The sequence below is a fragment of the Aythya marila genome (genome assembly GCF_965140915.1).
Source record: "Aythya marila genome assembly, chromosome: 31".
Taxonomy (NCBI): domain Eukaryota; kingdom Metazoa; phylum Chordata; class Aves; order Anseriformes; family Anatidae; genus Aythya; species Aythya marila.
In genome coordinates, this window is record NC_139072.1 from 288539 (window position 1) to 313772 (window position 25234).

At 67.2% G+C, this 25234-nt stretch overlaps 6 protein-coding genes across 11 annotated transcripts; 2 read left to right on the forward strand and 4 right to left on the reverse strand.

Moving 5' to 3' along the window:
* Window positions 1-267: 267 nt before the first annotated feature.
* NFKBIB (NFKB inhibitor beta) lies at window positions 268-2546 on the forward strand. Its single transcript, XM_082781565.1, has 6 exons — window positions 268-605; window positions 929-1034; window positions 1146-1365; window positions 1811-1899; window positions 1988-2266; window positions 2456-2546. Exons 1-6 carry the CDS (start codon window positions 340-342, stop codon window positions 2501-2503), a joined length of 1008 nt encoding a protein of 335 aa, XP_082637691.1. The 5' UTR covers window positions 268-339; the 3' UTR covers window positions 2504-2546.
* A 152-nt stretch (window positions 2547-2698) lies between these two features.
* On the reverse strand, window positions 2699-6565 carry SARS2 (seryl-tRNA synthetase 2, mitochondrial). The gene is made up of 16 exons (XM_082781564.1): window positions 6308-6565; window positions 5996-6091; window positions 5556-5585; window positions 5313-5453; window positions 5178-5232; window positions 4996-5059; window positions 4785-4890; window positions 4532-4579; window positions 4307-4415; window positions 4039-4084; window positions 3842-3929; window positions 3642-3754; window positions 3464-3557; window positions 3285-3377; window positions 3125-3190; window positions 2699-3023 (listed from the first exon to the last, which is right to left on the reverse strand). The coding sequence occupies exons 1-16, from the start codon at window positions 6548-6550 to the stop codon at window positions 2844-2846; spliced, it is 1572 nt and encodes a 523-aa protein (XP_082637690.1). The 5' UTR covers window positions 6551-6565; the 3' UTR covers window positions 2699-2843.
* Window positions 6566-6659: 94 nt separating this feature from the next.
* Window positions 6660-7461, reverse strand: MRPS12 (mitochondrial ribosomal protein S12). Of its 2 annotated transcripts, none has more exons than XM_082781566.1 (3): window positions 7419-7461; window positions 7222-7296; window positions 6660-7132 (listed from the first exon to the last, which is right to left on the reverse strand). In XM_082781566.1, exons 2-3 carry the CDS (start codon window positions 7268-7270, stop codon window positions 6735-6737), a joined length of 447 nt encoding a protein of 148 aa, XP_082637692.1. In that variant the 5' UTR covers window positions 7271-7296; window positions 7419-7461; the 3' UTR covers window positions 6660-6734. The 2 variants fall into 2 exon arrangements, with proteins under 2 accessions (XP_082637692.1, XP_082637693.1); XM_082781567.1 differs by lacking the exon at window positions 7419-7461 and adding an exon at window positions 7403-7413.
* Window positions 7462-7614: 153 nt separating this feature from the next.
* Window positions 7615-17281, forward strand: PAK4 (p21 (RAC1) activated kinase 4). 4 transcript variants are annotated; one of them, XM_082781588.1, is made up of 10 exons: window positions 7615-7677; window positions 8034-8117; window positions 12728-12951; window positions 13826-14443; window positions 14992-15435; window positions 15566-15699; window positions 15789-15915; window positions 16189-16314; window positions 16401-16535; window positions 16624-17281. In XM_082781588.1, the coding sequence occupies exons 3-10, from the start codon at window positions 12748-12750 to the stop codon at window positions 16777-16779; spliced, it is 1944 nt and encodes a 647-aa protein (XP_082637714.1). In that variant the 5' UTR covers window positions 7615-7677; window positions 8034-8117; window positions 12728-12747; the 3' UTR covers window positions 16780-17281. The 4 variants fall into 4 exon arrangements, with proteins under 4 accessions (XP_082637714.1, XP_082637717.1, XP_082637715.1 ...); XM_082781591.1 differs by lacking the exon at window positions 13826-14443; XM_082781589.1 differs by lacking the exons at window positions 7615-7677; window positions 8034-8117 and adding an exon at window positions 9847-9922.
* Window positions 17282-17579: 298 nt separating this feature from the next.
* Window positions 17580-18404, reverse strand: SYCN (syncollin). The gene has a single exon (XM_082781594.1). It carries the CDS (start codon window positions 18387-18389, stop codon window positions 17991-17993), a length of 399 nt encoding a protein of 132 aa, XP_082637720.1. The 5' UTR covers window positions 18390-18404; the 3' UTR covers window positions 17580-17990.
* Window positions 18405-19016: 612 nt separating this feature from the next.
* LRFN1 (leucine rich repeat and fibronectin type III domain containing 1) lies at window positions 19017-24446 on the reverse strand. Of its 2 annotated transcripts, XM_082781592.1 has the most exons (4): window positions 24354-24446; window positions 22887-22934; window positions 20755-22135; window positions 19018-20348 (listed from the first exon to the last, which is right to left on the reverse strand). In XM_082781592.1, exons 3-4 carry the CDS (start codon window positions 22083-22085, stop codon window positions 19766-19768), a joined length of 1914 nt encoding a protein of 637 aa, XP_082637718.1. In that variant the 5' UTR covers window positions 22086-22135; window positions 22887-22934; window positions 24354-24446; the 3' UTR covers window positions 19018-19765. The 2 variants fall into 2 exon arrangements, with proteins under 2 accessions (XP_082637719.1, XP_082637718.1); XM_082781593.1 differs by lacking the exon at window positions 24354-24446 and having other exon boundaries at window positions 19017-20348; window positions 22887-23126.
* Window positions 24447-25234: the final 788 nt, after the last annotated feature.

Sequence of the window (25234 nt, forward strand, 5' to 3'; positions counted from 1 at the left end):
GCACGGGGAGGGGGCAGCGCTGATTGGTCAGTACCCCGCGCTGGCACATTCCCCCCGCCACACCTCCCGGCGTGCCCCACGCGCGGGAGGCAGCGCTGATTGGCTAAACCCCCAGCTGAACTTCACCTCCCCCCACCCCCCCGGCGTGGCGCACCACCGATTGGCCGAACGCGAGAACTACATCTCCCAGCACCCCCCGCGCCGCGCCGCGCTGATTGGCCGAACCCGGAGAACTACACCTCCCGGCAACCCCCGCGCTCCGTTTCCCCCCCTCCATTACCGGGGATTTCCCGGGACGGCGGCGCGGGGCCCATGGCGGCCTGAGCGCGGCCCCGGCGCATGGCGGCCGCGGAGGCGGCGGCGCCGCCGCCCCCGGGCGAGGGGGGAAAGCGGCCGGAGGGCGACGAGTGGTGCGACAGCGGCCTGGGCTCGCTGGGCGACGGGCAGCTCGCGCCGCTGCCCCCCAGCCCCGGCCCGGCCGCGGGGCCCGGCGGCCTCCCCGCCTCCCCCCCCCCGCCCGGTACCGACCAGGCCCCGGCGGCGGCCCCGGACCCCGAGGCGTGGCTGCGGCACGTGCTGAGCTTCGTCAGCGAGGACGGCGACACGTGAGGGGGGGCCGGGGGGAGGTGTTCGTGGGTTTTAGGGCTGGGGGCGCCTCCTGGATGGTTTTAGGGCCCCCCCTTGTGAGATCGGGACCCCCCCCATAAAATTCGGACACCCCCTCATAAGATCGAGACACCCCCCCCCCTTGTAAAATTGGGACCCCCCCTTGTAAGATCGGGCCCCCCACTTTAGGGCTGCTCCCCCCCCCTTGTAGGATCAGGGCCCCCTTTTGTAGGGCTGTTGTGCTCCCCTTTTAGGCTCACCCCCCCTGCCCCATTTTAGGGCTGTGCTGACTGCTCCTCGCCCCCCCCCCCATATTTTTTAGGGCCCTGCACCTCGCTGTCATCCATGAGCACGAGGCCTTCCTGGACTCCATCCTGCAGCACACCGAGGGCACGGCCTACCTGGACCTACAGAATGACCTGGGGCAGGTAACGGGGCCGGGGGGGGCACCTTTAATGAAGGGGGGGCCTATATAAAAACAAAACAAAAAAAAAAAAAAAAAAAACTTTTATTTATTTTTTTTATGTCCCCCCCCACAGACCGCTCTGCATCTCGCTGTCATCCTGGGGCTGCCGGCCTTCGTGCGCAAGCTGCGGGCGGCGGGCGCGGGGCCGGGGGTGCAGGAGCGGGGGGGGCACACGGCGCTGCACCTGGCCTGCCGCGAGGGGCAGCCCGACTGTGCCCGCCACCTCCTGGGGCCCCCCCGCACCCCCCCCGCCCCTGAGACGCGGGAGCAGCTGGAGAGCGTGAATTATGATGGTGGGGGGGGGAATGGGGGGTGTTGGGGGGGTATGGGGGAGGGAACTGGGGGGGTGGGAGGGGGAAATGGGGGGGAAATGGGATGTGGGGGGGGGAAATGGCGTATTGGGGGGGGAAATGGGATTTTTGGGGGTGAAATGGGGGGGAATTGAATGTGGGGGCGGAATATGGGGGAAATGGGATGTGGGGGGGGGCACAAGGTGGGATATGGAGGGGACACGAGATGGGGACAGGACTGGGGGGGGTCACAGGACATGGGGGGGGCAGGGGGGGGGCACAGGATGGGGAGGACGCAGGACATGGCACGGGGGGGGGTACCGAGGGACAAAACGGGGCTGGGGACAGAGAGAAAACACCGCGGGGGTTTGGCACAGGGATATGGGGGGGGTGACACGATATCGGGGGGGGGGCATCCCGGTGACACCCCCGTGCCCCCCCCCCACAGGTTACACCCCCCTGCACGTCGCCGTCCTGCGCAAGGACCTGGAGCTGGTGCAGCTGCTGCTGCGTGCTGGCGCCGACCTCAACAAAGCGGTGAGCACGGGGGGAGGGGATGATAACACGGAGGGGGGTCACACCACCATCCCTGACCCCCCCCTTTTTAAAAAAAAAAAACAAAAAGGAGCCGAGCTGCGGCCGCACCCCCCTGCACCTGGCGGTGGAGGCGCAGAGCCCCGAGCTGGCCGAGCTGCTGCTGCGGGCGGGGGCCGACCCCGCGGCGCGGGGCTACGGGGGGCGCACCCCCCTCTACAGCGCCCGCCACCGCCCCGACCCCCGCCTGCCCCAGCTGCTGCGCGCCTTCGGGGCCCCCGACCCCCCCGGCGACTCGGAGGACAGCGAGGATGAGGAGGAGGAGGAGGAGGAGGATGAAGAAGACGGCGGTGGCGGCAACAGCAGCGGCGTGAGTGGCCCCCCCCATCCCCTCTGCACAAAACCGTGTCCTTTCCGCCCCAGAAAAGCTACCTGAGCCCCCCCCCGGGGGGGCACCCTGTCCTCCCCCCCCTCCCTGAAGAGTGTTGCTTGACCCCCCCTGGGGGCACCCCGAAATTTTGGCAGGAGAAGCTGAGCGTTGTTCTGTGTCCCCCCCCAGGAAGAATACGACGACATTGTCATCAACAGCGGCCGCTGCGCGGACTGAGGGCCCCCCCCAAGACCTGTGGGACCCCCCGGACCTGTGGGGACCCCCCCAGACCTGCAGCTGCCCCCCCTATTTATCAGGGCCCCCCCAAGCCATGGGCTGGACTTCGGGGGGGGGCCCCCATGCCCCCCCCCCCGCCACCCACATCCCTTTTCCTTGGGCGTAGCGTAGAGGATTTCTATCAAAAGTTGTAAAATAAAAACAAAAAAAGGGGGGGGGCAGCCCCCCCATCCATGTGCCCCCCCCATTTCCCCCCCCCCCCCCAAATCTGGTTCCCATAAAACGCCTGTCGATGTTTTATTGCTGGGGGGGGGAACAAAATGTTTAATTGAGGGATTCATTAACGCCCTGGGGAGGGGGGGGGCTCCTCCGTGTCCCCCCCACCAGTACGGGGACCCCCCCGGGGCCCCCCCCCGGGCTGGTTGGGGCCAATGTAGCGCAGCAGCGGGGCCGGGGGCCGCGTGAGCACGGCGCGGCCCACGAAGGGCTGCAGGGCGGGGGGCACACGAACGCTGCCATCCTGGGGGGGCACAAAGAGACAGAGAAGCGTTAGCCCCCCCCCCTCAGCTCTGTGCCTCCCCCAAAATTCGTCTGTGTCGCCCCCCCCCCCCCGCCACGCACCGGCTGCTGGTTGCACTCCAGGAGGGCGATGAGCATCCGCGCCACGGCGCAGGCGGTGCCATTCACCTGGGGGGGGCAAAGGATGGGGTGTGAAGGGATGGGGGGGGCTCATAAACCCCGGGGGGGGTGTTAAAAACCTCCGGGGGGGGTCAGCACCCACCGTGTGCGCGTGGCGCAGCCGCCCGGCCCCGTCGCTGTACATGATGTTGAGCCGCCGGCTTTGGTAGTCGGTGCAGTTGGAGGCGCTGGAAATCTAAAAAAAAAAATAAAAAGGGGGGGTAATTTTTTTTTAAAAAGGGGTAATTTGCCCCCCCCCAGGGTTTTTTTGCCCTCTCTCACCTCCCCGTACTTGCCCCGGCCGGGCATCCAGGCTTCGATGTCGAACTTGCGGTATGCGGGGAGCCCCAGCTCCTGTGTGGGCATGTCGAGGACGCTGCAGGGAGAGGGATGAAATATTTTGGGGGGGGACACACACGGACAGGGCCCCCCCCCTTTGTCCTGACCCCCCCAGACTGACCGGTAATGCAGCCCCAGCTCGGAGAAGATTTCCTTCTGCAGCGCCACGAACTCGGCCAGCAGCTCCTCGCTCTCCGTCCCGCTCTCAGCCGCCGTCACCCCGAACATCTCCACCTTGGGGGGGCAGAATGGTCCCGAGCGCCCCGCCCCGGTGGTCCTGAGCCCCCCCCCCCGGTGTTCCTGAGCCCCCCCTGCCCCTACCTTGGTGAACTGATGCACGCGGTAGAGCCCCCAGGGCTCCCGGCCTGTGTCGGTCTCAGCGCGGTAGCACGTGCTGGAGCAGACGACCCTGGGGTGGGGGGTGGGGGAAAAAGGGGTCGGGGGGGGGGCAGACAGGCAAAAAAAAAGCCTCCCCAGTGCCCCACCGGCCCCAAAGAGCAGCCCCACAGCCCCCGTACCTGATGGGCATGTCCTGCAGCCGCACCGCGTGGTCCATGAAGTACCCTGGGGGGAGAGACGGGGGAAAACAGGGAGTTTGGCCCCATTTTGCCCCAAATTTTCCCCATTTTTCCCATTTTCCCTCCATTTCCCCAATTTTCCCTCCATTTCCCCCCATTCCCCCCCATTTTTCCCCACTTCCCCCCCATTTTTTCAATTTTTTTTCCCACTTTTCCCCATTTTCCCTCCACTTTTCCCCATTTTCCCCCCTTTTCACCCATTTCTCACCTGCGATCCCCACCTCGGAGGTGCCGGCCAGGCAGAGGTCCTCGAAGCGCGCGGGGTCGATGGCGTAAACGGGCGAGGGGGAGGCGTTGAGCTGCATCCCGCACCCCTCCTGGGGGGGGACGACACATGGGGGGGGGGGGGGTCACTTCGTGCTGGGGGGGGCAGGACCCCAAAAACCCCTGAGAATGGGGACAGGACCCCAAAAAACCCGGGGGGGGCACTTACAAAGACGGCGCCTCGCAGCAGGTCAGGGACTGTCATGGGCAGGAAGCCCTGGAGCAAGAGGAGCATTTGGGGAGGGGGGATTTTAGGATTCTCGGGGGGGATTTTAGGATCTGGGGGGGGGATTTAAGGATTTTGAGGGCGGATTTTAGGATCTGGGGGGGGATTTAAGGATGTTGGGGGGGATTTTAGGATCTGGGGGGGATTTAAGGATTTTGGGGGGGATTTAAGGATTTTTTGGGGGGGGGTCACCCACCTTGGGCAGCAGCTTGGCCAGGACGAAGCTCACCAGCGCGTGCTGCAGCAGCGCGCCCGCCCCGCACAGGTAATAGGAGCGGTGCCCTGAGACGTGGGACAGGCGCCTGGCACGGGGACAGGGCTGTCACCTCGGGGGGGGGGGGTACCGGGACCTGGGGGGGGTCACCGGAATTTGGGGGGGGATGTAATAAAAGGGGGGGGGAACTCACCGCTGCCGGATGATGTCCAGCGCCTCGCCCAGCTCCAGGTGTCCCCGCGGCTGGAAGTCGAACACTGTGAGGACAGGAGGGAGCCTTCATCACCCCGGGACCCTCCTCTTCCTCCCTGCACCCCCCAATATACCCCCCCCCAAAAAGAAATCCCCCCCCCATCCCATAGGTTCCCCCCCTACCTGGCTTCTCTCCCACCACCTCCATCACCCGCGCTTGGCTCTCATCCCCGACGGGCTGGAAGGAGAATGGGAGCGGGGGTGTTGTGGGGGGGGCAGGGGGTTTTGGGGACACACGGGGGGGTTTTGGGAGCTCACCGCCTCGGGGTGGGTGCGGTTGGGGAGCTGCAGCGCCTTGAGGTAGAAGCGTTCATCCAGCGCCGCCTCCTCCGCCAGCAGCGCCTGCAGCTGCAGCCGGACCTGGCGGCCCCGCGCCCGCAGCGCCGCGTATTCGGGGACCTGGGGGGGGGACAGGGGACGGGGACGAGCGTCCCGCATATCCCCCCCCAGTTGCTGGGTCTGGGGGGGGCACCAGGCACCCCCCCAGCCCCGGGGTCTTACCGCCTGCAGCGCGTCCTTGGCGTGGGAGGCCTGGGGGGGGAGAGAGGGTGAGGGATGGGGAGGTTTGGGGGCGTTTGGGGACAATTTGAGGGTGTTTGGGGACGGTTTGGGGGCACTTGGAGGCGTTTCAGGATGATTTGGGGACATTGGGGGATAGTTTGGGGTCAGTTTGGGGACGTTTAGGGACCTTTCGGGACAATTTGGGGACATTTAGTGTCATTTGGGAACATCTGGGGACAATCTGAGGACATTTAGGGACATTTGGGGAAGTTTTGGGACACCTGGGGACAATTTGGGGACGTTTGGAGACATTTTGGGACAGTTCGGGGATGTTTTGGGATATCTGGGGACAGCTTGGGGCCAAATTGGAGACGTTTAGGGTCGCTTGGGGACACTTTGTGGACGTTTGGGGACGATTCGGGGACATTCGGGGCACTCACCACCAGCTCCCGCACGCCCCGGGCCACGTCGTCCCTCTGGGCCTCGAGGCGGGCGATGGCGGCGCGCACCTCGCGTAGGCGGGCCCAGGTCTGCAGCTGGGGGCGGGGCCAGCTCTCAGGCCCCGCCCACAGCACAAGCCCCGCCCCCTTGAACTCTCCGGGCAGCACCCGCTGCTCTCCGAGGCCCCGCCCCCTCCTGGACACAAGCCCCGCCCACTCCCAAGCCCCCGCCCTCAAGCCCCGCCCCCAAGCCCCGCACAGCTCACGATGTCCCACAGGCCCCGCCCACCCCCGAGGCCCCGCCCCTCTCACGATGTCTCGCAGGTCTCCCTCTCGCAGCGGGCCCCGCCTCCTCTCCAGCTCGCGCCCGCTCAGCGCCTCCACGTCCAGGCGCGGCCGCGCGCTCAGCCCCTCGCGCGCGTGCTCGTACAGCCGGCTCCGCCCCCCCGGCGGCGCGGCCACGCCCCCCGCCGCGCGACGGCCACGCCCCCCTCCGGTCGCCGCCGCCGCCGCCGCCCGCCGGGCCGCCGCCAGCAGCACCCTGGGCGCCGCCATCTTGGATCCGGCACCGGAAGCGGGCCCTCCATAAACCGGAAGAGGCGGGGCCAGCCGCTATTTAAGCCCCTCCCTCCTCTCTACGTCCCCTCACAGAGCACGCAGCGCGTCCGGGCGGGTCAGAGCTCGGCTTTAATGACATAAAAACGACCCCATTATCCCCCCAACTGTCTCTCACTGCCGTTTACTTCTTCTTCTGGACGTGGGCGCAGTCGTACTTGCCCCTCACGATGGTCAGCTTGACCCCCGGCAGGTCCTGCGTGCGGCCGCCCTGCACCAGCACGACGTGGTGCTCCTGCAGGTTGTGGCCCTCGCCGGGGATGAAGCACACCACCTCCTTGCCGTTGCTCAGGCGCACCCGCGCGCACTTGCGGTTGGCCGAGTTGGGCTTCTTGGGCTTGCGGATGAGGGTTTTGATCACCACCCCCTTCAGCTGCGGCCGCCCGAAGGTGGGCCCCAGCTTGACGGGGGGCGGCGGGGGCCGGCCCTTCCGGTGCATCTGGTTCAGGGTGGCCATGCCGGCGGCCTGCTGCGAGCCCGGGGCGGCTGGCTGCTTCCCAGCGGGGGGCAGCGCCCCGAGAACTGCGGGGAGGGAAAGGCGGGATAAATGAGAGGCCACGGGGCGGCTCGGGGAGGCCCGAGCAGCGCTGGGAGGGGCCGGGGATACGCACCGCAGCCGCGCAGGGAGGCCGCGGCCCTCAGCAGATTGCGGAGCGCCATCCTACGGGACCCGGCGCCGGTGGGGCCTGCGTGGGGGGACACCCGGTTAACGCCGCCCGCCTCCCTGCCCTCCCCCGGGCCCCCCCATCCCGCCTCGGGGCCGGCCCGGGAGCGGTTCCTCCCGCCCCTCACCCCGCCGCCATTTTACCTCGCACCTCCACCCCTCAGGCTCCCTCCGTCCCGCCTCCCCGCTCTCCGATTGGCCGGCGCGAACGCCAATCTCGCGGAGCAACGCCCGATTGGCTGCGCCCGGCCCGACCTGCGGGTGATTGGCGGGGGGGCGGGTGTTGTTGCGGGGGGCGGGGCTTGTTGCCTAGGCAACGGGAGGGGGCGGGCAGGGGCTGCGGCGCCCTCACAACATGGCGGCGGCCGAGTGAGGGGGGAGCGGCGGGGCCGGGCCCGGCGGGGTGAGAGGGGTCGGGGGGGGTCCTGGGGGGCTTGGGAGGGGTCTTAAGAGGCTTGGGAGGTGTTTTTGGGGGGCTCGGGAGGGTTTTGGGCGGGGGGTTCTTGGGTCTGGGGTGGGGTTTAGGGGGTGGGATAGGGAGGGGGGCGCACTGAATGGGGCTGGGGTGGGGCAAAAAGGGGCTGGGAGTGAGGGGAAAGGGGAAGAATGGGGGGAGATGGGGGGAATGGAGGGGAACGGGGGCAGAATGGGGCAGGGGGAGGCGGGTGGGGGGTGTGGGGTGCCCCAAAACCTGGGGGGGGCTGAGGGGGAGCGCTGACCCCCAAACAGCCCCAAAACAGCCCTGTTTTCGTCCCGCAGGGCGAGCGGTGGGAGCTGAGCGGCCCCGTGCCCGCTGGAGGAGCGTCGCCCGCCCGGGGCCCGGCATGCGGTGAGGAGCTGCAGGTAGGGGGAAGGCAGAGCCGGCTCCTGCCCCTGCTTTGAGTGGTTTTTGTTTGTTTTTTTTTATCCCAAAAGTACTAATTCTGCACATGCTTTTGGGCTGTGGTGTCCCCAAAGCGTCCTCCTGCCCCGCCGGGGCTGTTCCCCAAGCGCTGGCCAGAAGCAAGGGAGGAAAATCAGAAAAAGCGCCGTCACTGGGAGACTTTTAAGGAAGAAATATTAAATTTAAAGCTCCCAGAGCCTTCATTTGGCTCTTTGGGGCGTGCACAGCCAGGTGCTTTCCTCCCCACATGCTCGGGTCCAGCTGAGCTCACACAGGTAGTTGCAACAGGTTGCAAAGACTAAAAGATTTTTTTTTTCCTACATAAAGAGTCAGAGCAGAAGGTCCTGGGGGTGCTCTTCTGGGCTCCTCATACACCCCCCGGCTTTCCTCTCACTGCTCTCAAGGTGAGTGGAGCTGTGGGGAGCTCCGGGCTGGGTTTCTCCGAGCCCTCCCGTGTTTTCCTGCCCCCCTGCCTCGCCCTGGGCGGCCCTCGCCGGGTCGATTTCAGCCGCTTTGAACGGAATGAGAACAGAAAGCGCCACTCCCAGCCCGTCTCGGGCTCTGGGTTTATTTGTTTGCGTAACTCCGTGCCCTCTCCCTCAGCTGTTCCCTCAGCTGAGCTCGGCTGCCGGGGATAAACGCGTTGTGCTGCATTTTCGGCCCTCCCGTGGCCGGCAGGGCTTTGTTTGCTGGGTGGGGGAAGCTGGAAGAGAACAAAAAGCAGCGGAGGGCGGCTCTGGGGGACACGCAGCCCCCCCCAGGACAGCCCCAAAATTGGGGCTGTGGCCAAAGAAGGAGCAGCCTGCTGCCAGGACAAACACGGACCAGCCCTGGCAGCCTCTTGAGGAAGTTTTCCTCAGCCTGGCTGACGCTTTTTGGGTGGAAACCGCGCTCTTTCTCCAGGTGGTCCCATTTTATGCTTCATTGGGGTTCATTTTTAGGGTTTTGGGGGGATTTTGGGGCGGGGATGAGTGGGGGAAGGAGCCCCTCACTGCCCTCAGCGCCCCATGAGCTCCGTGCGCCTTTGAACCAAACCCTCGGGGTTTCTCCCCAGAAAAATAACTCTGCCTGCGAGCTCCCAGCTCCGGTTTCGGGAGCGGGGGATCCACACTGATTAATTAATGCCTCTTTTAATGAAGAGCCAGCTGTAACCAGCAACAAAACTCCCCTGAGCCGCGCTCGCTGCCCTCTTCCTCCCCCCGTGTCGCTCCTCGCAGGTGAGCTGCGATTTCTGTCAGCGGTGCGAGAGGCTAATTAAAGGCTTGCCCCGCCTAATCAGCTCGCAGTTTAATTAGCACCAAGTAGTAAAGGGCCAAAATGGGCTTCTCGGTAGCGGGCTGGGGCCGGGGGGGAGCTCCAGCGGGGCCCCCCTGCCCCATCCTCAGTTTGGGACTGCGGCTGCCGGGGTTTTATGGGCTGAAAAGTTGGAAATTGGAGATTTCCGAGCTGCTGCTGGTCCCTGCCGGTGTCTGAGGGACATCTCTCATCCGCCAGAGGGGACGGGGGGCTCCGAGGGCTCGCTGCCGGCTCTCTGCTCCTCGCCAGGGGCTGCAACAGGCCGGGAGAGCCGCGGGGCTGCCTCCGTCCTGCCCCTTGAGTGGCTGCTTTGTTTCAAAAGCTGTTCAAACGTTGCTGCCTCATTGGCTCCCCCCGGCTCAAATCTCCTCCGCTCCGGCTGCTTTAACCCCTCCGAGCCCCGCTGCTCGGCCTCCTGCCCTCCCTCCCGGCTCTCGCACGGCAGAGACGCTCCAACCCCCGGAATATGGTAATTAAAGCCCCCGGAATATGGTAATTAGAGCCCCTGGAAGATGGTAATTAGAGCTCCGTTACACCACGGGGACCAGGTCCTTGGGTCGCCCCCTCGGGGCTGCCGCCTCCCCTCCCCTGAAGAGTTTGTGGCTTCAGGAGGGATTTTGTGACTTTCCTGGGGAGTTTTGTGACTCCCCTGAACCCCAAACCCCGTTTCTGTCCCCTTTTCCCCCAAAACGGAGCCCTCCAGGGGGTCCCTCGGTCCCCGCACCCTCCCCGCTGGGTTTTATCAGGCAGTTTTCTTCCCCTCGGGCTCGCAGCTGAGCGGTGCGGGGTCCTGCTGGGGTTCGGTTTTATTTTATTATTATTTTTAAGGAGCTGCAGGTGGGGTTTTGGGGAGGGGTGAGCGCCGCGGGAGGGGCTTTTTTGGGGAAGTTTCTTCACTTTTGGAGCCCGGGCGAGGTCGGAAGCGCCTGGAGCAGGAGCTTTCCCTGCTCGGGGCTCTCCTAAAATTGCAGCAGGGGGGTTTGGAGCCGGGAGCTGAGCTGCCCCCGGGCCCCCCCTCGGATTCGGGAGGCGCTGGCGCGAGGGCAGAGCTCTGCCCTGCCTGCCAGCAGCGCTCGTTAATGGCTGACTAATTAAACAAAGCGCAGGGGACCTGGGCTGTGAGGAATGTGCCGGGCTGGGGGGGGGGCAGCGGGCTGGGTTTAACCCCTACCTCTCCCCCCCCAAAAAAAAAAAAAGACCCCCGGTACCTGGCAGGGACCCCCGAGCTGGGACCGCATCCTGCCGAGCCCTAAAACTCATCCAGAAAGGGGATTTCTGCCCAAAATGTCACACGGGGGGGGCGGTTCTTTGTCTCGGGGGGGGGTTCTGTGGGGTGAGAGCCATGGCCGGGACCCCCGGGGCTGGGCGGGGGGCGGCGAGAGGCTCGCAGGTGGCTGGGGGGGGGCGGCGGAGCACGGCGCCTGCGCGCCCCGGGATGACTTCAGCCGGCGGCGCCTCGGAGCGAGGTGAAGCTGCCCCGGCCCCAGAGCCCGGCCTGAAGCCCCCCCCCGGGAGAACCGGGACCGACCTCGTTAAGGTAACGAGCCCCCGAGGTGGCCGCGTGCTCGCCCCCGAGCAGCTCGGGATTTGGGGCCAAGGGGAGGTTTTGTGGGGTAAAACAGGGGCCGGGCTCCACGCGGGGCCTTCAAAATGTTCAAAATGGTAAAATTTGAAATCGGGGAGGAATTTTAATGCCCCCCGTGCCCAACGGGGGGCTCCGAGCCCTGAAAACGGGGGGCAGGAAGGCAAATCCCCCGCCAGGAGCGTGGCTGCGGGCGCCGGGGCCGCGATTTCCTGCGCGAAGGAAGGGCTCGACCCCCGGAGCTGTGAAGTTTGGCGCCGGGGAGCCGCAGAATGGAAGGAAACGGCCCCAAATCGCTGCCAGGAGGTGGGGGGGGGGCGGGGGGGGGAGCCAGGTGGTGGTGCTGGAAGCGCTGGGTGCGTGCGGTGGCGTCCCGAAGTGCTGGGAGCGAGCTGCTCCTGCAGGACGGGTTGGGGCAGCGCGGGGCTTGCCCTCCTGCTCCTCAGCTCCTGCGAGGGAAAAAAAAAAAAGGCAGGAAAAAAAAAAAAAAAAAAGCTGCCACCACCAAGCCCTGAGGACGCGGGGCCTCCTGGGGCCAGTCCCAGCCCTCTGCTTCCCCGTCCTGAACCCACCTGGCCGGGCTTTGCCCCCCCCCCGGGGCCGCTCGTTTTCCTTGGCACGATGAGAAAAACTTGGGGGATTTGGCACAGCGACCCGGTGGTGTTTTTTTTTTTCTCTCCTAACCCCAAAATTTCGGCCTTTCCCCTCCCAGGCTGAGGTCCGGAGGAGCTCGGAGGTAGGTGGTGGCTGCAGGGACCGAGGTGGCGCTGCCTGGCTCACGGAAAATTGTTGGTTTTAGGAAAAGTTTCGCCAGCGCCCCGAGCTCCTGCTGGGCAGAATCAAAACCCGAGCGCGGAGCTGGGCAGGATGCGGGGGTGTAAACAAGCCCCCATTGTGCCTGCCCCCGGTGTTTACACCGGGACAAAGCGCCCCGGGGTCCGCCCTGGGGCCTGGCTTCCTCCACCCTGGGCTTTGTCCCTCCTGTTCCTCGTCCTACAGACCCCGAGGGCTTTTTGTGGGGCCAAGAACCTCAGGACCACGGCCCTGGACACGAGGGGGGGCGTCAGACATCGGGCTGGGGGGCGGCAGCCTGACGGGCCCCCCCGGGGAAGGGGATTTGTTCCCTTTTTGCTCCGTTTTCACTTTTTTCCTGCGCCCAACGGGCTTCTCCCTGCTGCTGGGTGTCCCAGAAGGGGCACGGCCGTGTCAGATTTGGCTCCAGCGGCCTCGCCGTGCGTATCTGAGGCTCCTCGGGGTGCTGGAGCAGCTGAGCAAACACTCGGGCCCTTCTTGCTTGGCCCCAAGGCCCGAGAAGGCTCCCAGCTTGTGATTGCGGGCAGCTTTTGCTCAACTTCTTAAATTTCGGAGCGTTACATCGAGGTGGGCTGAGCAAAGGGAAGCTGCCGTGGTGGCAGCACGATTTGGGGGCCCCGCACCAGCCCAGTGCTACACCAAGAGGTGCTGAAGGCTGCAGGACCTGGATCTGTACAACAAAAAGCCCCAAAAATCCCCAGATCCATGCACCACAGCGGAAAACACTGCGGGAAGTGCTCCCAGGACCCCAAAAAGCTCCCAGTTTGCTTTGGCTGCTGGGCCGTCGTGTAATAAAAGCAGGAGGGACGGAGCAGGGGTGCTTCTTTCCCACCTCCCCGCCTCCATCCTCCTCCGGGCCTCATTTTTTTCACCCCCCAGGTCCCGTAGGCGGCCCCACCATGTTCAGCAAGAAGAAGAAGCGCCTGGAGATCTCGGCTCCCTCCAACTTCGAGCACCGCGTCCACACGGGCTACGACCAGCAGGAGCAGAAGTTCACGGGGCTGCCGCGCCAATGGCAGGGCATCATCGAGGAGTCGGCCAAGCGGCCCAAGCCGCTGGTGGACCCCGTCTGCATCACCGCCATCCAGCACGGCTCGCAGAAGGTAGGCGGCTTTCGGGGCCGGGGAGCCCAGGCTGGGTTTTGCGCCCCCCCCTCTCCCGGGGTGCCACGCAGCAGGTAAGGTGGCAGCTGGGGCCCCGTAACCCGCCGGGCCCTTTGGATGTCTCCACGACCTCTCCCCGTCCTCACCCTCATGGGAAAAAAAAAAACCACAAAAAATCCTACAAGGAAACCCAAAAACTCCTAAAAGGAAGCCCAAAAAGGTGCCTGCCCCTTCCCCTCCCCGTGCCTGCTGCCCTCCGCCACCGTCACGTCGTTTTTTAAAGTCTGGCTCGTCTGCCCGCCCCAGCTCCTCTCTTCCTCCCCCGTCACCCTCATTTGGTCCCCGGCATCTCCCTTCTGCCCTGCTGGCCCCCGCCACGGGCCCGCTTTGGCTGGATGCTCCCACAGCACGAAAAAAAAGGGGTAGGGGCTGTGCTCCCCGGGGCTGGACCCCGTTATTTGGGTCCGATGACGCCTGGAAACCTCCTGGAAGGGCTCGGGACAGCGTGGGGCGGGCCCTGAGGCTGTGGGGAAGCCAGGGCTGCTCTCCCCTTCCTCTGCAGGGCTCGGCCAGCTCCCATTAACAGCGCTCTGCTAATTGGGAGGTGATTTAATGGACCGGGAGCATCCAGGCCAGCCGGCAGAAACCCCGTCCCTTCCCCTCCCCTCCCCTCGTCCCGTCTGTGTGAGCCGCCCCCTCCCCGTCCCCGTCACCACCAAGCATTTCATTTTTATTTGTTTTATTTTCTTCCCCTTTTTTTTCTTTTTTTCTTTTCTTTTTGTTGTGTTTTGTGTTCCTGCCCGCCATCCCGTCCCGCCTCCTGCGCCAAAAAAAAAAACACAAACAAAAAAACAAAAAAAACACACAAAAAAAGACCATCGTGCGGGGCACCAAAGCCGCCAAGGACGGCTCCCTCAGCTGGCTGCTGGACGAGTTTGAGAACATGTCCGTGTCCCGTTCCAATTCTCTGCGCAGGGACAGCCCCCCCTTCCCGCCCCGCCGCGACCACCTCTACCAGGAGAACGGCCTCTCCGAGGGCCCCCCCGCTGCCCGCCCGCACGACGCCCGGGGCAAGGACAAGAAGCTCCACGGCGCCCGCGGCGAGCTAGAGCAGGGCCAGGAGAGACCCCGGGACGGGGAGGAGCAGCGCGCCCACCACCCGCAGCAGCCCCGCGGCCAGGAGCCCGGCCCCAAGGGCGCCGGGGGCCGCCCGCCCCCCCCCGAGTACCCCAGGCCCCCCGACCGGGACTGCGGCGAGCCCGTGCTGCGGCGGGAGCGCCCCGAGCCCTGCGAGCGCCGCCCCAAATCCACCTACGCCGCCGACAGCAGCCCGCAGTCCCCCCGCGACAAGCGCCCGCTCTCGGGGCCCAATATGCGGACTCCCAACATCCCGGTGAGCGAGGGGGTGATGAAGACGGCTCAGCAGACGGGACGCCCCTTTAATACCTACCCGCGGGCCGACACCGACCCCGGCAGGGGCGCGGGTTCACAGGTAAAGGCCCCCCCGCTCCCCCTCTCCGCGCAGAGCTTGGCAGAGATCTCTCCTCCCCCGGCTGGGGTTGTGTTTTTTTGTGTTTTTTTTTGTTTTTTTTTCCTCTTTCTCCTCGCTCTGCCTGCCCTCCTCCTCCTCCAAAAGCAGCCTCTCTCCTCTGCTTCCTAAACGAGCGCCGCTCCCATGGGGACTGGCCTGCGCCGAAGACCACCGGCCCCGCGCCGGCCGCCTCTGCTCTGTGCTTTTCCTCCCCGGGGCCGTGCCAGCGTCGCCCCTCGGCTCCCTCGTGCCAGCCCCAGCCTTTTTTTGGGGCCGGGGGGGCTCGGAAGCAGCCCCCAGCGCCGCTGCGGTCGCCTCCTCCCCGCTCTCCTCGCTCTCCTTGCTCCTTCCGAGCCCGTCCAACGCCGCCTTTTCCTCCGGCAGCGTCCTCACCACACCGTCAGCACCCGGTGCTCGGTGCCCGGCAGCCAAATCCTGCACCATCCCCCCCCCCGGACCCTCTTTTGGCATTAACCCAGACCCTCTCCTCCCGTTTCCCCCCCCCACAGGCAGAGCACCGGCCGGGACGCCCGCAGGAGGTGGCATCGAACGGGCCGGTGAGCGGCACCAGCGGCTCCTCCCGCGCCCCCCCGCCCGGCCCGCCGCGCTCCAAAGGCGGCCCCAAGCCCCCCGCCGGCCTCACCCCGCACGCCTCCGACCCCCACCTCGCCCGCCAGCCCCCCGCCGCCGCCGCCACGGCCCCCCCCCAGCAGCAGCAGCCCCGCTCGCCGCAGCGGGAGCCCCAACGCGTCTCCCACGAGCAGTTCCGGGCGGCCCTGCAGATGGTGGTGGACCCCGGGGACCCCCGCAGCTACCTGGACAACTTCATCAAGATCGGCGAGGGCTCCACCGGCATCGTCTGCATCGCCACCATCAAGAGCACGGGCAAGCTGGTGGCCGTCAAGAAGATGGACCTGCGCAAGCAGCAGCGGCGCGAGCTGCTCTTTAACGAGGTACAGGCGGCGCAGCGGGGACCCCGCGGCTTTTGTTGTGTTTTTTTTTGGGTCGAACGCGGCCGTTTTTGGCGCTGGGAGTTGGGCGCGCCCCTCCCTGAGCCTCCCCCTGCCTCTGCTCCCTCGGCAGGTGGTGATCATGCGGGATTACCAGCACGAGAACGTGGTGGAGATGTACAACAGCTACCTGGTGGGCGACGAGCTCTGGGTGGTGATGGAGTTCCTGGAGGGCGGCGCGCTCACCGACATCGTCACGCACACCAGGTGGGTCCCAGACCCCCCCCCCAGACCCTCCCCCAAACCCCAGGGGTGTCTCCTTGGCCCCTCACCCCCCTTTTTCCTCCCCCCCGCAGGATGAACGAGGAGCAGATCGCGGCCGTCTGCCTGGCCGTGCTCAAGGCCCTGTCCGTCCTGCACGCGCAGGGCGTCATCCACCGCGACATCAAGAGCGACTCCATCCTGCTGACGCACGACGGCCGGGTAGGCGCCGCTTCCCTTCCTCCTTCTCCTCCTCCAAAAAAAAAAAAAAGCACCAAAAACGGGCAGCGGAGGCGTTTTTGGGGCTTTCTGAGGCGGGGATGCGAGCTGGGAGCCTGTGAGGGGCGATTTTGGGGTGGGAGCGGGGCTGTGACACACCTGAAATCCCCCCTGGGATGGGGTCGATCCCAGAAAGCAGTTGAAAGCGTGTGTCCCCCCCCCCCCGGCTGAAACGGGGCCGGGGCCATTCTCACCACTGCCCTCCCTGGCCTCCAGGTGAAACTCTCCGATTTTGGGTTTTGCGCCCAAGTGAACAAGGAGGTGCCGCGGCGCAAGTCGCTGGTGGGGACCCCGTACTGGATGGCGCCGGAGCTCATCTCCCGCTTGCCCTACGGCCCCGAGGTGAGTCGGGGGGTGGCTCTGGGGCTTGGGGGGGGGCTGTTACCCCCAAAAGAACCCCCCTCACGCTCCCCTCATCCTGCCCGCAGGTGGATATCTGGTCCCTGGGCGTGATGGTCATCGAGATGGTGGACGGGGAGCCGCCGTACTTCAACGAGCCGCCCCTGAAGGCCATGAAGATGATCCGGGACAATCTGCCCCCCAAGCTCAAAAACATGCACAAGGTAAAGCCAAGAGAGGGGCGGCCGGGCCGGGGACACCCCCAGGCTGCTTCCCCTCCCCCCGATGACCCCCCCGGCTTTATCCCCGCAGGTTTCCCCCTCTCTCAAAGGCTTCCTGGACCGCATGCTGGTGCGGGACCCGGTGCAGCGGGCCACGGCCAACGAACTCTTGAAGCACCCCTTCCTGGGCAAGGCGGGCCCCCCCTCCTGCATCGTGCCCCTCATGCGCCAGAACCGCATGCGGTGAGGGGCCGCCGGCCGCCCCGGCCCCCTCCCGGCTCTCGCCTCGAACTGGATTTGTGACTGTGCCGCTACTGGGGGAGACTGGGGGGCAGCTGGGGGGGGCCCGGCCCTCCCGCGCCGTACTACTGAGTCGGGGGGGGGCATGTGGGGAGGGGCAAGGCCGTGGTGCTGGCCTCGTCCCCCTTTTCCCCACAGGTTTGTGGGGCCGGGGGCTTATCCCAACCTCACCAAGCCCCTGTGTCGTTCCCACCCCGGGGGGGGCCTTTTGGGGCATCTCAACACCCCCCCCCTTTTCTTTTTTTCCTTTTAAATCCTTTCTGTCCCCATCAGGGGGGTCAGGCCACCTCCACCCCCCCTGGGGGAGGGACGTGGCCCCGCAGCCCCAACACTACAGCCCCGCGGCCACACTACTGATTTGGGCCCCCCCCTCCACCCCAACACTCTTTTTTTTGTTTTGTTTTTGTTCTTTTTTTTTTTTTTTTTTAACTAAAGCTATTTATATTGTCGTTTTGTAATGCCGCAGGATGGGGGAGCCCCAGGGCCGCCGCGGGGCCCCCTGGAGATTACACGAGTCCTTTTGGAGAGCGCCGTGTCCCCCCCTCTGTGCTTTTTTGGGGGAGGGGGGAGGGCTGCGGACAGGGGACACGGTCACGGTGTGTGGGGGGGCCCTGCAGCCACTGGCTCCCTGCTTGGGGATGAGGAGGTAATATTGGGGGGGGGGGGTGCCCATGGGGACCCTAAAAGCTGCCGCCGCGCCCCCCACCCCACGTCCCCTCCCCAATAAAGCACCTGCCAGGCTGGAGCTGCACATCCTCAGGGCTTTATTGGCTGTGCCGAGAGCTGGAAGAGGGCGGGGGGCTTGGGGGGGGTCCGGGCAGCTGGGGCAGCCCACCTCCATCAGCGTTGACCCGCATTGACTTGCCTTGACTCGTGTTGGCTCGTGTTGACTCACGTTGGCCAGCATTGACTTGCGTTGACCCGCGTTGACTCACGTTGGCCAGCGTTGACTCGTGGTGACGTGCGGTGGCCACTGGTGACTCGTGTAGCCTCATGCTGATGTTTGGTGGCCAACGCTGCCTTGTGTGGACTCCGGTTGACGTGTGGTGGCTCGCATTGACTCTTGTTGGTGAGCGTTGGCTTGCGTTGACTCACGTTGACTCTCGTTGACGCGCCGCGGCCGGCGTTGCCCCGCATTGCTGCCCCGCGCCGCCCCCCTCAGTTGCACTTGCAGTAGTACCCGCGGATGGCGTTGTTCCAGGTCCCAAAGAGCCCCCGCCGCACCTCCTGCAGCCGCGGCACCGCTCCCGACCCGAACGTTTTCATCTTCCCGTGCTTGCCGGGCAGCGCCCACACGGTCAGCTGGCAGCGGGGCCCCACCACCAGCGAGGAGACGCTGCCCGACCACTCCCAGGGCACGTAGGGCACGTCGGCGCCGCACTCCACCACCAGCGACTTGCCCCCGCAGCACTGGTCGTAGTAGGGGCTGTCGTCGGTGAAGAGCTCGGCGCACACCCGGGTGCCGTTCACCCCCCGCAGGTCGGCCGCCGCCGGGCACTGGGCCCCGGCCCCCGCCAGCACCGCCGCCAGCACCGCCACCAGCACCGGCACCGCCATCGCTGCTCGGCCCCGGCCCCGCCGCCGCCCCCATTTATTGCCCCGAGGTGCCCCCCCCACCCTCCCCAAAACACAGCCCCCTCCCTGGGAACGGCCCCACCTGCCCCAGGCCACAGCAGCCCTGGGAAGGGCCCCAGCTGTGCCCCCCCTTCCCAAAAAGTCCCCAGGTGTCCCTCCCCACCCCCCTTTCCGACAGGTTTTGTGTGCCCCCCCCCTCACTGGGTCCAGCTGGGCCCTTCCCAGCCATGGGGACCCGGGGGGGGGACACACACAAGGCCGGGCCCTTGGGGCTGCTGACGCACAGGGAGGGGGTTGCACAAGGCCAGGTCAGGCCCCAGGTGTCCCCACACCCCAAAATGTTCCCAAAATGTCCCCAAATGTCCCCGAATCCACCCCAGCTGGGTGAGGGGGGGGCATTTTTTAGCACCTCGTACCCGCCCCCCCCCCCACAGAAGAGCGGCTCCCGCTTCGCACACAAAAGGTTTTAATGGCCCCGGGCGGGGGGGGCACAGGTTTTTAATGTAAAAACTTGTGTTAAACACTGCGGCGGGCCGGGGGGGGGGCCCGGGGGGGGGGGAGGGGGGCGGCTGGTGGGGGGGGTTGGGGGGGACAAATAGGGTTTGGGTGGGGCAAATTGAAGGGGCTTTTTTTTTTGGGGGGGGGGGTAAATAGGGCTGGGGGGGGGGTATTTGCGGGGGGGGCCCGACCCCCGCGGGTTTATCCAGACCAGCCAGATAGAAAGGGGGGGGGGCTGCGGGTCTCGTGTCATCTGTGCAGACATGTCAGTGGCGTGTGCGGGGCCCCCCCGCCGCCGCCGCCCGGCCAAAGGCACCGCGGGGGGTGGGGGGGTGGGGACGGGACACGGATGGGATTTGGGGAGGGGGGTGTAAAGGTGGGGGGGGGGCAGGGCGCACTCGCGTGGGCGCCGGGTTGCATACGGGTGCCCCCAACCCCGGGGGGGGGGCGGTGAGGAAAGGGGGGGGGCACAAGGACACCAATGAGGGGAGCGCGTGGGAGGCCCACGGATGCAGGTGGGGGCCCTCTGCCCACCTCCCCCCCCTCCCCAGAGCAGCACCCAAGGGTGCTGGGGGGCTGCAGGGAGGCACCCAAGGGGGGGTGCGGGCACCGCCGGCTGTGTTCGGGCTCCCGGGGTGGGGTCAGGTTGGGGGGGGGGGGGCCGTGTGCTGGCACCCAAGGGTGCTTGGCAGCACCTGGGGCTGCGTCCAAGCACCCAGGGGGCACCCAAGGGTGCTCAGGAGCACCCCGGGCGCCACATTCAAGCACCCGGTTGGGCACCCAAGGGTGCCTGGGAGCCCTCGGGGTTGCATTCGAGCACCCTAGGGTGCTGCCCCCCCCCTCCCCAGCCCCCCCCCCTTTTAGACGGTGCTCTCCAGCATCCAGTGGGTGCTGCCGAAGGACGGGCGCAGGGTGGGGAGGGCGTCGGGCGCGTCGAGGCGGGGCAGGGAGCCGTGCCGCCGAGTCCGGGCGCGCCGCGGGTAGCTGTGGCTGGGAAAAAGCCCCCGGGCACCCCCGGGAGCACCCAAGGGTGCCAGTACCGGAGGTGCCGGGGGGGCCGACGGCGGGGGCAGCGGCGGGGGCGGCGGTTCCGGCTCGGGGGCTCTGTGGGTGCCGTTGGTCTGGGAGCAGACGCTGGCGACGTTGGCGGCGGGCAGGCGGCGGGCGGCCTTGTAGCGGGCGGTGAGGATGAGGATGAAGACGAGGACGGAGGCGGCGATGGCGGCGCCGATGACGATGATGACGGTGCCCCCCAGGAAATGGGGCCGGGGGGCGGCGCAGCCAGGGCTCCCCCCGGCCGTGGCAAAGCGGACGCAGCCCAGGGCGCGGGTGGCGGGCGGCGCGGCCGAGCCTTCGGCGTAGAGCGCCGAGACGCAGAGGTCGTACTCGCGCCCCGCCGCCAGGTCCCGCAGCACGAAGCTCCGGCTGGAGGGCGGCAGCAGCCTGCGGGGTGTGGGGGGGGACTTGGGTGGGTTCGGGGAGTGGGGGGGGGGTCCCCATCGCACCCCTGCGCGCCCCTGCGGTCTGGTGCAGCGCCCTGTGGATGTGCGCGGTGCTGGGCGATGCCCTGCAACACCACAGGGTCCTGTGCACCCCTGAGCAACGCCCTGCAACATCTCTCAGTCCCACACAACCCCGTGCGATGCCCCGCGGTCCTGTGCAAAGCCCCCCAGCCTTGTGTGACGCCACGGAACGCCCCACGGCCTCGTGCGCCCCCGTGCAACACCCCACGGCCCCGTGCAACGCTGCCTGCTGCCAAATGAAAGGCTGCCAAACACCCTCAGACCCCACGCCCCGCAGCCCCCCCCCCCAGGCCCAGCAGCCCCGCGTAACGCCCGGCGGCCCCCACCTGTAGACGAGGGAGTCGTCGAGGGAGCTGTTGTACTGGATCTGGAACATGCGGAGCCCCGGCACGTGGCGCTGCGGCAGCCAGCGGATGCGCGCCGAGGAGGCCGTCAGCTCGGCCGCCACGATGCGCCGCTCGCCCGCCGGCCGCGACTCGTTGCCCCCGGCGCGGGCCATGTCCGAGGGCTCGGGGCCGGGCTGCGCCTCGCCCTCGCCCTCCCCGTCCCGCCGGGGCACGGGCAGCGGCAGCACGGCCACCTGCACGCGGGCGGCCGCCTCGCCGGCGGCGTTGGAAGCCACGCAGGTGAAGGCGCCGTGGTCCCGCAGCGTGGCCACCCGCAGCTGCAGCGAGCCGTCGGCCCCCAGCGCCCGCCGCGAGCCGTTCTGCACCAGCCGCCCGTCGGGGCCCAGCCAGTGCAGCGCCGGCGGCGGGTCCCCGGCGGCGGCGCAGCCCAGGCGCAGCGGCTGCCCCTCCAGCACGGCGGCCGGGCTGGCGGCCGCCCCGGCGATGGCGGGGGCTCGGCACGCCAGCTCTTCCTCCGGCACGGCCCAGAGCAGGCGGCCGGCGAGCGGCGGCGGCGAGGCGCAGCTCTCCAGCCCGTCCGGCCGCGCCAGGCGCCGCAGCCACAGCAGCTCGCAGTTGCAGTGCAGCGGGTTGCCGCCCGCCGCCAAGCTGGGCCCCGGCGGGCCCGGCACCGGCGGCAGCGCCCGCAGCCGGTTGGCCGTCAGGTCCAGGCGGGCCAAGCGCGGCAAGCCGGCCAGGGCGCCGGCGGGGACGCGCTCCAGCAGGTTGTGGTCGAGCGTCAGCGTGGCCAGGCTGGCCATGCCGGCCACCGCCTCCCAGGGCAGCGCCGGCAGGTTGTTGTGCGACAGGTCCAGGTCCTCCACGGTGGCGGCGAAGGCGGCGAAGGCGGCGGGCTCGATGGCGGCCAGCTGGTTGTTGGCCAGGATGAGGTGCCGCAGGCTGGCCAGGCCCCGCAGCTGCGCCCCGCTCAGCGCCGGCAGCCGGTTGCCGTCCAGGTGCAGGGCGCGCAGGGCGCGCAGGTCGGCGAAGGCGCCGGGGGCCAGGCGCCGCAGCCCGTTGCGGGACAGGGTGAGGTGCACCAGGCTGCTCATGTTGGCGAAGTCGGCGCGCCCCACGGCCCCGATGAAGTTGTCGGCCAGCCGCAGCTCCACCGCCCCGCGGTCCAGGCTGGGGGGCACCGCCAGCAGCCCCGTGCGGGCGCACAGCAGCGTGGGGCTGGGGGCGGCCGCCGGGCACAGGCAGCGGGGGGGGCAGCGCTGGGCCCCCGCCACCGCCCCCAGCACCACCAGCGGCACCAGCAGCTTCGCCATCCTCCGCCGGCGGCGCCGGGGGGACGGGGACGGGGGGCGGGCGGCGGAGCCTGCGGGGCGGAGGGGGGGGCGCGAGGGTCAGGATGGGGCCGGGGGGGCAGGATCGGGCCGCAGGGCGAGCCCCTGATCCCGTGCTTGATTCCCTGATCCTGTGCGATCCCCTGATCCCATGTGCGAGCCCCCAATCCCATGTGCAACCCCGTGATCCCATGTGATCCCCTGTGTGATCCCCCGATCCCGTGTGATCCCCTGATCCCACACGTGCAACCCCGTGATCCTGTGTGTTCCTATGTTATCCCCCGATCCTGTGTGTGATCCCCCGATCCCATGTGCTGCCCACGATCCTGTGAGATCCCGTGTGTGATCCCCTGATCCCACACAATCAACCCCATGATCCTGTGTGTTCCTATGTTATCCCCCGATCCCCTCTGTGATCCCCTGATCCCATGTGCAGCCCCGTGATCCTGTGTGATCCCATGTACGATCCCCTGATCCCATGTGCAGCCCCACAATCCTGTGAGATCCCCTGTGTGATCCCCCAATCCTGTGTGATCCCCCGATCCCACGTGCAGCCCCAGAATCCTGAGATCCCGTGTGTGATCCCCTGACCCCTTACGTGACCCCGTGCACAACGCCGGGATCCCGTGTGCAGTCCTGGGCTGTGATCCCGTGTGTGACCCCATCTATGACCCCGGGATCCCGTGTGCAACCCCCCGATCCCGTGTGTGACCCCACGTGTGACCCCATTGCCCCCTGTGTGACCCCATTGCCCCCCGTGCACCCCCCCCCCAGCCCCATTACCTCCTCTCACAGCTCCATCTCGGTCCCGTCTGGGGCTCGTGGCGGGGCCTGTAGGGACAGGGGATGGGCCAGTACGGACCAGTACGCACCAGTACGCACCAGTCCAGCCCAACACAGCTCTGTACACCCCAGTATATCCCAGTAAGGCCTGGAATAGCGCCCCGTATGGCCCAGCACAGCCCAGTACAAACCAGTGCAGTTCAGCAACGCCCGGTACATTCCAGTGTGGCCCAGTAGAGCCCAGCCCAGTATGGCCCAGTAAGAGTCACCAGAAGCACAACCCAATATAAGCCAGTATAGGCCAGTATGACCCAGCACAAACCAGTATAGTGCAGAATGGCCCAGTACAGCCCAGTACAAACCAGAAGGGACCAGGACGGACCAGCACACGCAAATATAAACTGCCCCAGTATAAGCCCAGTAAAGCCCAGTACAACCCAATACGTTCCAGTGTGGGCCAGTACAGCCCAGCATGACCCAGTACGGGCCAGCACAGTCTGGTATGGCCCAGTACAACCCAGTAAGGCTCGGCACAGCCTCAGCCCAGGACAAGCCAGTACAGCCCAGTAAGGTCCAGCACAACCCAGTATAGACCTGTAAAACCCAGTAAAGCTCAATGCATCCCAGTCCAACCTGGTACCACCCAGTAAGGTCCAGAACAGCCCAGTACATCCCAGTACCACCCAGTAAGGCCCAACAGAGCCCAGCACGGCCCAGTAAGGCTCAGTATAACCCCACAGGGCCCAGCACAGCCCAACACAGTCCAGTACCACCCAGTAAGGCCCAGTGCAGCCCAGTAAGGCCCAGAATAGCTCAGCGAGGCCCAGTACAGCCCAGCAGAGCCCTGTAAGACTCAGTACAGCCCAGTAGGGCCCAGCACAGCCCAGTAGGGCCCAGTATAGCCCAGCACAGCCCAGTAAAGCTCAGCACAGCCCAGCAACACCCAGGACAGCCCAGTTAGGCCCAGTAAGGTCCTGTATAGCCCGGTAAGGCTCAGTACAGCCCAGTAAGGCCCAGCAGTGCCCAGTACAGCCCGGTATATCCCAGCAGAGCCTAGCAAAGCCTACCACAGCCCAGCAAGGCCCAGTATAGCCCAGTAAAGCCCAGCATAGCCCAGCATAGCCCAGTACAGCCCAGTACATCCCAGTAAGGCCCAACACAGCCCAGTACATCCCAGCAAAGCCCAGCACAGCCCAGTACATCCCAGCAAGGCCCAGTAAGGCCCAGCACAGCCCAGTACAGCCCAGTACATCCCAGCAAGGCCCAGCACAGCCCAATATGGCCCAGTACATCCCAGCAAGGCCCAGCAAGGCCCAGCACATCCCAGTAAGGCCCACTGAGGCCCGGCACATCCCAGTACATCCCAGCACACCCCAGTCCCACCCAGCCCGGCCCAGTCCCGCCCATCCCCCCCCCGCCACCCCTCTTCCCCCCCCGCCGCCCCCCTCCCGGTGCCCCCCCCAGTACCTGCAGGGGGCTCAGCCCACGGCCGCTCCCATCGCGGCTCCCGGGGAGGGGGGGGGGGGGGGGGACCGGGAACCGCTCAGGCCTCGCCCCACCGGGGGCCCATGGGCGGCACCGGGGGGGGTTCCGGTACCGGGAGGAGGGATCCGGTACCGGGGGGGGGATCCGGTACTGGGGGGGGGATCCGGTACTGGGGGGGGGTGCTGGTGTCGAGGAGGGGGCCGGTACCGGAGGGGGGGTGCCAGTAGCGGTTTGGGGGGGGCGATGCCGGTGCTGGGGGGGCGATGCCGGTACTGGGGGGGCGATGCCGGTACCGGGGGGGTCTCGGCGGTGCCCGGAGCCGCAGCCGGGGCGGGGCCGTTCCTGTGCAGCGGAGCCGGGGGCTGGGAGGGGGCCGGAGGGAACCGGGAGAGGGGGGAGGAGGAGGGGGGGGGGGGGCGCGGGGACACCGGCACCGGGGCGACGGCTCCGCTCCGGCCCCAGGCTCCGCCCCCTTGCGGAGCTCCGCCCCCTCCTGGCCACGCCCACCCCGCGAGGCCACGCCCGCCCCCACGAGGCCACGCCCCCGCCCGGCCCCGCCGCGCCCGCCTCCCGCCCGGCCCCGCCCCGCCCTCTCAAGCCACGCCCACCCCGCGCGCTCTGACCACGCCCCCTCACAGACTCCGCCCCCCTCGCACCACTCACGGCTAACCCGACCGGGGGCGTGGCCTCTCCCCGCGAAACCCCGCCCCCTTCCTTCTTGGCAGCCCCGCCGCCCAATCGGGAAGCCGGGGGCGGGGCGGCGAGAAGGCGGCCGCTTCCCATTGGGTGATGCCGGAAAAGGAGGGGGGGCGCGTGCGCGGAGGGGTGTGTGGGGGGGACGACGTGGTGACGCAGCGTGCGTG

Excerpts from the sequence above, each read along its gene's own strand:
- PAK4 (XM_082781588.1), top strand. The coding sequence starts at position 12,748 with ATGTTCAGCAAGAAGAAGAAGCGCCTGGAGATCTCGGCTCCCTCCAAC. Across the intron at positions 15,916-16,188 it reads TGCTGACGCACGACGGCCGG|GTGAAACTCTCCGATTTTGG; the intron begins GTAGGCGCCGCT and ends CCTGGCCTCCAG. Across the intron at positions 16,536-16,623 it reads AGCTCAAAAACATGCACAAG|GTTTCCCCCTCTCTCAAAGG; the intron begins GTAAAGCCAAGA and ends TTATCCCCGCAG.
- SARS2 (XM_082781564.1), bottom strand. The coding sequence starts at position 6,550 with ATGGCGGCGCCCAGGGTGCTGCTGGCGGCGGCCCGGCGGGCGGCGGCG. Across the intron at positions 4,085-4,306 it reads CTCCGAGGTGGGGATCGCAG|GGTACTTCATGGACCACGCG; the intron begins GTGAGAAATGGG and ends CTCTCCCCCCAG. Across the intron at positions 3,378-3,463 it reads GCCGGGGCAAGTACGGGGAG|ATTTCCAGCGCCTCCAACTG; the intron begins GTGAGAGAGGGC and ends TTTTTTTTTTAG.
- MRPS12 (XM_082781566.1), bottom strand. The coding sequence starts at position 7,270 with ATGGCGCTCCGCAATCTGCTGAGGGCCGCGGCCTCCCTGCGCGGCTGC. Across the intron at positions 7,133-7,221 it reads GGCCTCCCTGCGCGGCTGCG|TTCTCGGGGCGCTGCCCCCC; the intron begins GTGCGTATCCCC and ends CCCTCCCCGCAG.
- NFKBIB (XM_082781565.1), top strand. The coding sequence starts at position 340 with ATGGCGGCCGCGGAGGCGGCGGCGCCGCCGCCCCCGGGCGAGGGGGGA. Across the intron at positions 606-928 it reads GTCAGCGAGGACGGCGACAC|GGCCCTGCACCTCGCTGTCA; the intron begins GTGAGGGGGGGC and ends CATATTTTTTAG. Across the intron at positions 1,900-1,987 it reads GCGCCGACCTCAACAAAGCG|GAGCCGAGCTGCGGCCGCAC; the intron begins GTGAGCACGGGG and ends AAAAACAAAAAG.
- SYCN (XM_082781594.1), bottom strand. The coding sequence starts at position 18,389 with ATGGCGGTGCCGGTGCTGGTGGCGGTGCTGGCGGCGGTGCTGGCGGGG.
- LRFN1 (XM_082781593.1), bottom strand. The coding sequence starts at position 22,085 with ATGGCGAAGCTGCTGGTGCCGCTGGTGGTGCTGGGGGCGGTGGCGGGG. Across the intron at positions 20,349-20,754 it reads GACGACTCCCTCGTCTACAG|GCTGCTGCCGCCCTCCAGCC; the intron begins GTGGGGGCCGCC and ends CACACCCCGCAG.